Source organism: Dreissena polymorpha, chromosome 15 (genome assembly GCF_020536995.1).
Source record: "Dreissena polymorpha isolate Duluth1 chromosome 15, UMN_Dpol_1.0, whole genome shotgun sequence".
In the NCBI taxonomy this organism is placed as follows: domain Eukaryota; kingdom Metazoa; phylum Mollusca; class Bivalvia; order Myida; family Dreissenidae; genus Dreissena; species Dreissena polymorpha.
The window spans coordinates 37,956,856-37,969,946 of NC_068369.1; the positions used below are offsets into that span (position 1 = coordinate 37,956,856).

Below are 13,091 nucleotides of genomic sequence, written 5' to 3' on the forward strand. Positions count from 1 at the left end.
AGGGGACTGTGCAGGCAAAGTAATGTAACTCTGACTGGCATTTTACATAATTATGTGCCCTTTTTATACTTAGAAAATTGAAAATTTGGTTATGTTTTGTGTTTAGGTCCACTTTATTCCTACAGTATCAAAGCTATTGCTTTCATACTTGCAACACTTATTAACTATCGTAAGGGGACTGTGCATGCAAAGTTATGTAACTCTGACTGGCATTTGGACGGAATTATGGGCCCTTTATACTTAGAAAATTGAAAGTTTGGTAAAGTTTTGTGTTTTGGTCCACTTTACCCCTAAAGTATCATAGATATTGCTTTCATACTTGGAACACTCGCAAACTATCATAAGGGTACAGTAAAAGGACAAGTTGCATAACTCTGGATGTCATTTTTACAGAATTATGGCCCTTTTTTGACTTAGTAATTTTGAATATATGGTTAAATTTTGTGTTTCGATCCACTTTACTTCTTAAGTATCAAGGCTATTGCTTTCAAACTTCAAATACTTTCATGCTATCATGAGGTTACTGTACCTGGCAAGTTGAATTTTATCTTGACCTTTGAATGACCTTGACTCTCAAGGTCAAATTATAAAATTTTGCTAAAATTGCCATAACTTCTTTATTTATGATTAGATTTGATTGAAACTTTGACAAAACTACTCTTACCTGACATACCACAATAGACTCCACCCAAACCATCCCCCGTGCCCCCTCCCCCTTCCCCCCCCCGCCCCCCCCCCCCCCCCCGCCCCCCGAATCCCCCCCCCCCTATTTTTTTTTTTTTTTTTTTTTTTTTTTTTTTTTAAGATCATCTCATAAATGACCACAACACCCTCACACTATACCCCCCCACCCCACCCCCTCCCCAATTTTTTTTTTAAACGGTTAAAACTATTTATTTTGATTATTTTATGTTTGAAATACCGTCCAACCATCGCACCCAAGAATCCCCCCCCCACCCCCCCCTCCCCCCACCCCCTACCCGAATCCCCCCCCCCCCTTAAATTTTTTTTTTTTTTTTTTTTTTTTTTTTTTTTTTAAGATCATCTAACAAATTACCACCACACCCTCACACTATACCCCCCCACCTCACCCCCCCCCCCCCCAATTTTTTTTGAAACGGTTAAAAAACACAAATATTTATTTTTATTATTTTATGTTTGAAATACCGTCCAACCATCGCACCCAAGAATCCCCACCCCCCCACCCCCCCCCCCCCCCCCCCCCCCCCGAATTTTTTTTTTTCTCTTTTTTTTCGCATTTTTGGAAGATAATGTAATAAATGTCCACACCCCCACACAATGCACCCCTCTTCACTCCACCCCTCCCTCCTTTGTGATTGAAAATGAGAGTCCCTTCACCTTTAAAAAGAAAATAGATGAGCGGTCTGCACCCGCAAGGCGGTGCTCTTGTTAAAGAACCCTGTCATGCGCAAATGGGTCTTGTGCAATATGCTGCCAGCGTAGCTCCAGCCCAGCCTGCAAACCCACGCTATTTTGTCAGGATATATTGAATAGGCTCCTTTTAAGACACTACGAAACCTTGCTTGCGATAAGGGTAGCCCCTCACCAGACTGCGCAAGTGCATATGCCATAAGACCAATTTTCGCATGACACGGATGTAACTGTGTCATTTGAATGTATGGAAAGAAAACTGCATCTTAATCAAATATCAACATACCATAATTGTTTCGATGCCGAAAAAATAAATTCATAATACACGAGTTGAGGACACAATATAATGTGATCATGCATAGTAAAATTTGTATCTGGGAACACTTTTATATGGTTGAATATACGTGCACTTCATAACAAACATTTCATGCGGTGAAAATGGGTCTTTTAAGTGAAACATGAACACAATTTAATTAAACCGTTTGTTAATAATTTAATGATTAAGAAGCGTCAATTTTCTTCTTTCATTTCAAAGTCAGGATTCCATGGCCGAAAAATTGTGATCAGGCAAGTAAAGATTTTTAAATTCTCAACTGACAGGGCCAGTGCTTTTTCCCAGGATGAAAATATTAATCAAGGGCAAAAACTCCTGCCACACCAAACAAAAAATTGTTCTTAAAAAAACTGCAATGTTGTTTTGACAATTTCTTTGACATCACGGGCACAATAAAATAATGGTTAACTTTTGAACTATGCTTTGAATAAACTTGCTTTTAATCTAAATCAGTTATTAAAGTATTTATACAGTGAAAAATACCATAAGATAATACTATCATGTTCAGAATTGATCTTCGATCGAAACTTCACACAGGTCTTAAGGATCATCATTCAATGTCAACAAACAAGGCCCATTACTATAACTGCAAATTAGGTCAATTATGTTTTGAACATTTTGTACTTAGAAAATTAAGGTTTGTGTGTAACAAGTCATATTTCTAGCAGAAATGCATTTTGGGCCTGTTGGGTCAAGGTCAATGTTGCTAAAAATAGAAACAAAATGTTTGCGCTCAATTATTTCAGTAAGGATATCGTGTTTAAACTTTGTGTATACATGCGTGTAGGTTAAAGTCTGATATAGCAAGGGATTGACTTTGGGGCCTTTTTGATCTCACTTCTAATTGCCCAACCATCTGTGATTTTAAATCCTCACGATCATAAACTTGTTCTAAATCTTAAAGATCATAAACGTGACTACATCTTATAGATCATAAACATGATGTAAATCTTAAAGCTGATAAACATGTCTTAATCTTAAAGATCATAAACATTTTATAAATCTTGAAGATCATAAACATGTAAATCTTTTTGCCAAAGGTCTCGTTGCATTAAAATTCTGAAGTGTGTTTCGGATTACAAATTTAATAATGATAATCGAATGAAAAATTAACAGTTGCGCGTAATTAATTCTATGCTACACATAAATGTATGTACATGTAGGTGGATATCTTTTCACTCGATCCGCCGCGTACGTATGCGGCAGATTTACTCTGCGAAAGTACGCGAGGTTAATACAGACTCGGCGTCGTTGCGCGGATCGATGCCGAGTGCAACGACGATACGCCGCGTGAACACACGATTCGGCCGCCGCGTACTAATAATCTGGCTCTGGCGTAGCCGCGGATTTTGTTTGTGCCGCGCTGGCTGTACTGTATCATAAACATGTCTACATCTATAAGATCATAAACATGATCTAAATCTTAAAGATCATTAACATGTCTTAATCTTAAAGATCATTAACATGTCTTAATCTTAAAGATCATAAACATGTCTACATCTATAAGATCATAAACATGATCTAAATCTTAAAGATCATTAACATGTCTAAATCTTAATGATAATAAAGATGCCTCAATCTTAAAGATCATAAACATGTCTAAATCTTAAAGGTCATAAACAAATCATAACTAAGCACATTTCTAAATCATAAAGATCATACACATTGTATTAAATCTTCAAAATCATACACATGTCTAAATCTTATAGATCATGTTGATATGGATTGTCTTGCAGGTGCCTTCTTGATCCCCTCTAAATCTTATAGATCATGTTGATATGGATTGTCTTGCAGGTGCCTTCTTGATCCCCTCTAAATCTTATAGATCATGTTGATATGGATTGTCTTGCAGGTGCCTTCTTGATCCTCTTTAAATCTTATAGATCATGTTGATATGGATTGTCTTGCAGGTGCCTTCTTGATCCCCTTTGTTATAATGCTGTTTGTGACGGGAATACCCCTGGTGTATCTGGAGATGTCTTTTGGACAGTTTGCCAGCAGTGGCGTCGTGTCTGTGTGGAAAGCAGCGCCACTCTTCCAAGGTAGGGAATTACCTCCCCTCTGAGTTGAATTACCTCCCCTCTGAGTTTCATAGCATCAGAGTTGAATTACATGTACTTGCCCGTAGTACTGGTAAACTGTCCCACGAAAGTGTGTGGGAAGATTCTGAATAAAGTGGGTAGTAAATAAAAGTTAATGTAGAAGGAAAAGTTAAGCTGACCTATTTTCCCATAATTATACCCCCACAAACGAAGTTTAGGGGGGTATATAGGAGTGAACTTGTCTGTCGGTCGGTCGGTCTGTCTGTCGGTCCCTATTAAGTGTCCTCTATCTTACCGTAAATTCGCGAATATAATACGCCCTCGTGTTTAATACGCACCCCCAACTTTGGTCCAAATTTTTTGGTAAAAATTCAAAATCCGAGTAAAATAGATTCCTGTTTAAAGTGATCGCTGTCATTTGTTCTCCCACATGTTAAATGTCTTTATATATTTTCTCCATTAAGTTTATTTGAACGTATTATTTTAAACAATAACGACATTTACAGCAATACCGGTAATTATTGACCATATCGGCAAGCTATTGCATTCCCAGTACACATTACGTTCGACAGTGTTTACACCCACTCTAATTTTCGCGCGCTTTTAGACAAAGACTTGACAGGAAAATACATGAGAAATAGATTTGCTAGCGTAAGCGTCGGGTAAGCAACAAAATGGGGAAAATATATTTTTGTGTTGTGAAAATAGCAAACCAATTTGGCGTTATCACACATCTGTTTCACAGTGCTACCCCGGTATATTGATCGCGATGTGTTATCGGGCCGTTGTCATGACAGTTGCATAATAAATATCTGTCTATTGTTTATATTACCGTTGATTGTTTTATTAACGCAAACATATGGTTAATTTGATACCAATGTGACAATTTTGAGACAATTCTTTCTAAGACAAATGGTTGCCCTGAAAAGGGCTGTTTTTTGTTTATAAAGATCCTTGACGGTAAGTGTCAATAAGTGTCAATTAGCAATCGTTTACTCAGGCCCCTAGATCGGGACCCTTTTTGTCAACACCTCGAATACACGGGTCCCGCTGACAAGCGATGGCCCTTCTCAGCACCTTTACCGATAACACATGGGCCACCTGCTGACACCCGGGTCAAGCAGTCAGCAAAAGAAAGAAACAGAGACGCTGTTTTCTTATAACATTTAATTCCATTTGACAATATTCAGAAAGATGATAATTATAATTATAAAATAATAAGTATTATTATTATTATTATATATATAATATCGATGGTTGGTCTATTTAGCATGTACGGTACTATACGGTGTAGCCGTGACAATTACCGTAAGCACAGTTGCCTCCCTTTGATGTAATTGTGCAATTCAAAATGGCTTACGCGCAGCGAATTACAACGATTAAGTTGAACATTTTCACAGGAAAATTTTTGTTCTGATCTAAATTCGTATATTATACGCACCCCCTACTTGAAGAAAAATTTGGCAGGTAAAAAAGTGCGTATTATATTCGCGAATTTACGGTATTCAAGTAGTTTTCATCCGATCTTCACCAAACTTGGTCAGAAGTTGTATCTACATGATGTCTAGGCCAAGTACGAACATGGGGCTTGCCGGGTCAAAAACCAGGTCACGGGGTCACTTAATGCGTTTTAAACATTCAGCATGTTGTCCGCTCTCTAATTCAAGTAGTTTTCATCCAATCTTCACCAAACTTGGTCAGAAGTTGTATCTAGATGATGTCTAGGTCAAGTTTGAATATGGGTCATGCCAGGTCAAAAACTAGGTAACGGGGTATCTTAGTGTGTTTTAAACCTCACCATGTTGTCCGCTCTCTAATTCAAGTAGTTTTCATCCAATCCTCAACAAACTTGGTCACCTGTTTTATCTAAATGATCTCTAGGACAAGTTTGAACATGGGCCATGACGGGTCAAAAACTAGGTCACAGGGTCACTTAGTGCGTTTTTTAACATTCAGCATGGTGTCCGCTCTCTAATTCAAGTAGTTACCATCCGATCTTCACCAAACTTGGTCAGAAGTTTTATGGAGATGATCTTAAGGCCAAGTTAGAACATGGGCCTTTCTGGGTCAAAAACTAGGTCAAGGGTTCACTTAGTGCGTTTTAAAAATTGAGCATGGTGTCCGCTGTTTTTTGTGAAGACGACATGCAAAATATTATGTGTCAATGCAGCATGTTGGAGATTCATCACGTCTGTGACAAAGCTTTTGTTTTGACTTAAAGATGTTAGTGGAAACAAATGGCATTTTCTTTGTGGCACAACTTATTAACACTTCAGATTTTCTCTTAACCTTTTGTTCTCATTTGACAGGGGTTTAGTCCATTTTAATTCTCCAATAGTTTTAGTCCATTTAAAGGAAAGGGCCCCAAAAAATATTACTATATTGTAGACAATTTTAACACCTTTGAGTTATTGAATGAATGAGTTTTCAACAGCTCTGTACAACAATTATAAAGCTGTTATCTGTTCCAAATATCACAGTTAAAGATTGTTAACAATCTCAGATATCTTATATGTCCCAATCTGCTTGCAATCTACATTCAATCTGGTGTTAAAAAACAATTAGAAGTCAATCTTGTTCTGAATATCTTCAATGTTTGCTGTTCTAGTATTTTATGTCATTTAAGACATGTGGAATTCTTATATTAGTTTGAATGGAAATTGGGTAAAAAAAACTTTGGTTAAAAAACCTGGAAAAAAATACTGTGAACATTTGCTTGTTACACTTTTCTCCGATTACATTTTTAAAATGTCTCATGTAACATTTAATTTTGTTAGTTGTTATGTGGGTAAAGTGATTCAAAACAGGGTCAAGCTTGTTAATTAAAAATAATATACAATTATTTCTTAATGTGAAAATTAAATATTTACAATAATTTTGAAGATTGTTATTGAAGTTACAGTATTATTATCAGTGTGATTTTTATGCCCCCAAAAGAGGGCATATAGTGATCGGACTGTCCGTCTGTCTGTCAGTCCGTCTGTCCGTCACGCTTTGCGTTTAGGTTTAGAAAAATGCTCATAACTAATATGTCACTTCAGAAAGCAATTTCATATTTGGCATGCATGTGTATATGGACAAGGCCTTTCCATACGCACACAAATTTTGACCCCTGTGACCTTGATCTTGAACTTAGGGTCCGAGTTTAGGTTTTGAAAACTGCGTTTAGGTTTCGAAAAAAGCTCATAACTTCTATCAAGCGTTTATAGGGGGCATAAGTCATCCTATGGTGACAGCTCTTGTTTCATTCAAATATGGGTCTAGTAGGGGGATTCATTCCCAATGGAAAAAAGTATATATTTTTCCCAAATGGGACCTAAAAATTCCCAATTGAAGATTTCCCCCCAAATAAATCCCAATCCAAAGGGACCTGGCCCCATTCCCAAAGTAGTAAAACAAATCTTATTGATTTAGAACAGACTCTTTTGAACATGTCTAGTGTGTTTCTATGTTATATGAGTTGCTTATGAAATATTTTTTGCATTGTACGCATAACAATATGCAATAATGAATTTTGTAGCAATTTAAAGTTTTCAAGATCATGAAATGTTTCTTGATATTTTATTACATGTGAAGATTTAATTTTACACATAATACTTTTTGACAGGTGCTAATTTCAAAACAAAACAGTCATGTTTTGATTGCAAACAAATAAAGTTGCAATGAGTGCTGAACTGGACCATGATTTTCACATTCTTCACATATTGCATGTGAAGACTGCATATTGATTATATTTATCACATTCTTCACATATTGCATGTGAAGAATGGGCCATGCTTATCACATTCCTCACATATTGCATGTGAAGACTGGGCCATGTTTATCACTTTCCTCACCTATTGCATGTGAAGACTGGGTCATGTTTATCACATTTTTCACATATTGCAAATGAAGACTGCATATGGATTATATTTATCACATTCTTTACATATTGCATGTGAAGACTGGGCCATGTTTATCACTTTCCTCACCTATTGCATGTGAAGACTGGGCCATGCTTATCACATTCTCCACATATTGCATATGAAGACTGGGCCATGCTTATCACATTCCTCACATATTGCATGTGAAGACTGGGCCATGTTTATCACATTCTTCACATAATGCATATAAAGACTGGGCCATGCTTATCACATTTCTCACTTATTGCATGTGAAGACTTGGCCATGTTTATCACTTTCTTCACATATTGCATATGAAGACTGGGCCATGCTTATCACATTCCTCACATATTGCATGTGAAGACTGGGCAATGTTTATCACATTCTTCACTTATTGCATATGAAGACTTGGCCATGTTTATCACATTCTTCACATATTGCATATGAAGACTTGGCCATGCTTATCACATTCCTCACATATTGCATATGAAGACTGGGCCATGTTTATGTTCATGTTCACATAATGCATGTTTATATCTAGTAATGTTTATCATTCTTTACATATACAGTCAATCTTGTGGATGCGACCACTTGTATTAAGCAACCTTTGTCTTATGCGAACATTTTGAAATCCCACGGAGCTTTTTCGCTAGACAATGATATTGTATTAAGCGACTTTTGTCTTACGCGACCAGGGACCGCTGATTTTTGTGTATTTTGATGTCCGAATCTTGAATTAAGCGACCACTAGGAGGTAAAAGTGGTTAATCTATTGATCTTTCAAGGACAAATCCGTGTTAATTGTTTATCTAAGCTGATAAGATGTACTGTTACACCTCTGCTTTGTTTTCACACCAACCATTATGATTATGCTTTGTCTCGTTGACCGGTTCTGACCAGTATTGTCGTAGACTGCGTATCAATTTATTGAGTTGAATAATAGAGGAACGCATTACGCACAGTCTACAGCTTAAATAGTTTACTATGTGGAACGTTAAGAGACAACACCGATTTTTCTCGAGTATAGATAACAGGTGCAGAAACAATGCACTGTACGCGACAAACATTTCCTGATAAGTGCGGAAAATAAGCTATTAATTGGCAACATCTGTTGAAATCTGTACATTACCAATTTGTAATTATGCTAATTAGTAGATATTTGTTAGCCAATCACATTGTTATATACTTAATAAATTTTCCAATCAGGTCTGTTTGTTTGTTTTCAATTGACGTGTTTTAATTTTTTCAGCTCATGATGTACATGTATCATAATCGAGTCAGATTTCCTTAAGCGTACATGCAGAAATTAAAACGTCAAAACAAAAAGTGTTAACGTTGAACGAGAAAATTCAGGTTTTGGTCGTAAAATCGCAGATGAGTTGGGAGTCGGTAAAACTCAAATTCAGAAGATTCTTAAGCGTAAAGCCGAGGTGCTTGAAGACGTGGAAAATAATGCGTCAGGTGAAAAAAACGCGAAAAATATTTCCTTGTCTATGTTGTTTTTGCAAATAAATATGTACACACAATTCATTTATGATAAATGATAATTTATAATAAGTGAAAAAATAAAACACATTATAAGTAAAATATTGTTTATGTATTTTTTGTGTTTATATTCATTTTATTATAAAAGTTAAAATCATTGTTGACAAAAGAGATTATCCTTCATATAGATTAAAATTGAGGGTAAGCATTCTTCCAGAATGGCCTTTTTTTATTTAAAGACCATTTTGTCTACTCCCTTCAGTGGTCTCTTAATACAAGATTGACTGTAATTGAAGTTTTGGGACTGGCCATGTTTGTCTTGTTCACTTGTGACATATTGCAAGCATGGTTATGTACGTGTTTATCAAGCTGTTTACATATTGCAGGTGGGTTCATATGGTGTACGAACCGGTTCAAAAGTCTGAATCGCATAATACGGTTAAGCTAGAACCGTATCATACGGTTTATAAAACGTATGATATGCTTTAAACCGTATGATACGCTTTTCAGACTTTTGGACCGGTTCGTACGTTAAACCGTATGATCAGTAACCGTATGATACAAATCGTATCAGACGGTTTATGACGGGTATTATTCAATGTCCAATCAGCCAATCAGATCTCTCTTTACAAATCTTCGCGGGCTCCATTTTTCTTGCGTCGTTTAAAAATAGATTTATTTAGTGTAAACCATATGAAACGGTTTACACTAAACCATATGATACGAATCGCATCAAACAGTTAAGCGTGCAATGGGTCAAAAAGTGAAAACCGTCTGATATGATCTTATCAGACGGTTTATGGTCGCAAAACCGTATGATAAGGTTCTAGCTAAACCGTCTGATACGATCGCATCATACGGTTTAGACTTTTTGACTGGTTCGTATACCATAGGTTCATGGTCTTGTTTATCAGGCTCTAGGTTTGTTCCAGGTGTTTAGTGGACCATGTTGTTCACATATTGCAGGTGTGGGCTGGGCCATGTTTATCATGTTGTTCAGATATTGCAGGTGTGGGCTGGGTCATGTTATTATCATGTTGTTCACATATTGCAGGTGTTGAGTGGACCACATTAATCATGTTGTTCACATATTGCAGGTGTTAAGTGGACCATGTTAATCATGTTGTTCACATATTGCAGATGTGGGCTGGACTATGTTTATCAGGTTGTTCACATATTGCAGGTGTGGGCTGGACTATATTTATCATGTTGTTCACATATTGCAGGTGGGCCATATAAATCATGTTGTACACTTATTGCATGTGTGGGCTGGGCCATGTTTATTATGTTGCTCACGTATTGCAGGTGTGGGCTGGGCCATGTATATCATGTTGTTCACATATTGCAGGTGTGGGCTGGGCCATGTTTATCGTGTCGGTGCTGATTGCCATATATTACAACATGATCATTGCCTACGCCATCTACTATCTGTTTGCATCCTTGCGATCTGTGCTTCCCTGGTCAGAGTGTGGATTGTGGAGCTCCGAAGGTATGTGCAAATATTACTGAAAATACTTTGGTCCTGTGGATTGCACCTGCAGATATTACTGAAAATACTTGGGTCCCGAGCGTTTCACAGTTCCTGAGACCCACTGGCAATAGACCTTTAATTAAGCCTTGTTCCCCGAAAACTGGGCTCAATGAATGTGCGTTAAGTGTCTTCTGCACTAGCTAATCAGGGACAACACTTTTCGCCTAAACTGCATTTTTTCGCTAAGAAGAGACGTCCTTCAAACAAAAATATCATAAAAACAGACAGTGTCATCCCTGACTGCACAGGCAAACCGCCATCACTGACTGCACAGGCTAATCTGGGACTACATTCTAAGCACATGCAGTGAGCCCAGTTTTCCCAGAAGCAGGCTCATTCAATGGGGAAATAATGTCTGAAATGTGCTAGTATTGAAAGAGCAAGGGGCTTCAAGCGTCATGTATATTGTGGGGAAATAATGTCTGAAATGTGCTAGTATTGAAAGAGCAAGGGGCTTCAAGCGTCATGTTTATTGTGGGGAAATAATGTCTGAAATGTGCTTGTATTGAAAGAGCAAGAGGCTTCAAGCGTCATGTTTATTGTGGGGAAATAATGTCTGAAATGTGCTAGTATTGAAAGAGCAAGGGGCTTCAAGCGTCATGTTTATTGTGGGGAAATAATGTCTGAAATGTGCTAGTATTGAAAGAGCAAGAGGCTTCAAGCGTCATGTTTATTGTGGGGAAATAATGTCTGAAATGTGCTAGTATTGAAAGAGCAAGGGGCTTCAAGCGTCATGTTTATTGTTGGGAAATAATGTCTGAAATGTGCTAGTATTGAAAGAGCAAGAGGCTTCAAGCGTCATGTTTATTGTGGGGAAATAATGTCTGAAATGTGCTAGTATTGAAAGAGCAAGGGGCTTCAAGTGTCATGTTTATTGTGGGGAAATAATGTCTGAAATGTGCTAGTATTGAAAGAGCAAGGGGCTTCAAGCGTCATGTTTATTGTTGGGAAATAATGTCTGAAATGTGCTAGTATTGAAAGAGCAAGGAGCTTCAAGCGTCATGTTTATTGTGGGGAAATAATGTCTGAAATGTGCTAGTACTGAAAGAGCACGGGGCTTCAAGCGTCATGTTAATGGTGGGGAAATAATGTCTGAAATGTGCTAGTATTGAAAGAGCAAGGGGCTTCAAGCGTCATGTTTATTGTGGGGAAATAATGTCTGAAATGTGCTAGTATTGAAAGAGCAAGGGGCTTCAAGCGTCATGTTTATTGTGGGGAAATAATGTCTGAAATGTGCTAGTATTGAAAGAGCACGGGGCTTCAAGCGTCGTGTTTATTGTGGGGAAATAATGTCTGAAATGTGCTAGTATTGAAAGAGCACGGGGCTTCAAGCGTCATGTTTATTGTGGGGAAATAATGTCTGAAATGTGCTAGTATTGAAAGAGCAAGGGGCTTCAAGCGTCATGTTTATTGTGGGGAAATAATGTCTGAAATGTGCTAGTATTGAAAGAGCAAGGGGCTTCAAGCGTCATGTTTATTGTGGAGAAATAATGTCTGAAATGTGCTAGTATTGAAAGAGCACGGGGCTTCAAGCGTCATGTTTATTGTGGGGAAATAATGTCTAAAATGTGCTAGTATTGAAAGAGCACGGGGCTTCAAGCGTCATGTTTATTGTGGGGAAATAATGTCTGAAATGTGCTAGTATTGAAAGAGCAAGGGGCTTCAAGCGTCATGTTTATTGTGGGGAAATAATGTCTGAAATGTGCTAGAATTGAAAGAGCACGGGGCTTCAAGCGTCATGTTTATGGTGGGGAAATAATGTCTGAAATGTGCTAGTATTGAAAGAGCACGGGGCTTCAAGCGTCATGTTTATTGTGTCCTGCATTGTCAATTTTTAGCTTCTTATCATGTAAGAGGCAACTTATTTCCAATCTTTGTGACATTTGGTCAACATGTTTATCTTCACAACATGTATTTCAAGTTAAAATCTGGCTAACGTGTTTCAAACACTATGTCACCTGGTCAAATCTTAGCAGTTCTTAGTTCTTAAGATCTCCCCCAAAGGCACCAAGTACTGGTTCTAGGCACAGGAAATGGACTTGAGAGGTTTTATATAAGCCTTAGTATTCCGATGCAATCAAGCTAAAAATAAATAGGTTTAAACTAAATCTTAGAAGAACCTTCTTACCACTCTAGAGCCTGCATCTATGACACAATCTTGATGAAGCAATGCCAAAACGTTAACCTTTACAAAAGCAAGGCCATGTTGGAATCTGGGTCAAATGGGTCAAAAACTAGGTCACCAGGTCAAGTCTTCATTAATTTGCAGTGTGTTTTTTTTCCTCCATTTTGGGATGAGGTTGGGTCCCTATGGATTGGGAAAATTTGCGGCGTTTTGACTAAAATTGGGAAAGTAGTGTTGTTGTTGTTTTGCTAATAATTGCTTCAAAATTGAGTATACAAGTGTTGTCAGTATTATTACTAAG

General features: G+C 37.5%; 1 protein-coding gene across 1 annotated transcript in view; it reads left to right on the forward strand.

Moving 5' to 3' along the window:
• Window positions 1-13,091, forward strand: part of LOC127859828 (sodium- and chloride-dependent glycine transporter 2-like) — a 69,516-nt gene that overhangs the window by 26,068 nt on the left and 30,357 nt on the right. The window contains exons 3-4 of the mRNA XM_052397336.1: window positions 3,637-3,768; window positions 10,483-10,623. Coding sequence (XP_052253296.1) covers window positions 3,637-3,768; window positions 10,483-10,623 — 273 coding nt within the window. The remainder of the gene's footprint in view (window positions 1-3,636; window positions 3,769-10,482; window positions 10,624-13,091) is intronic.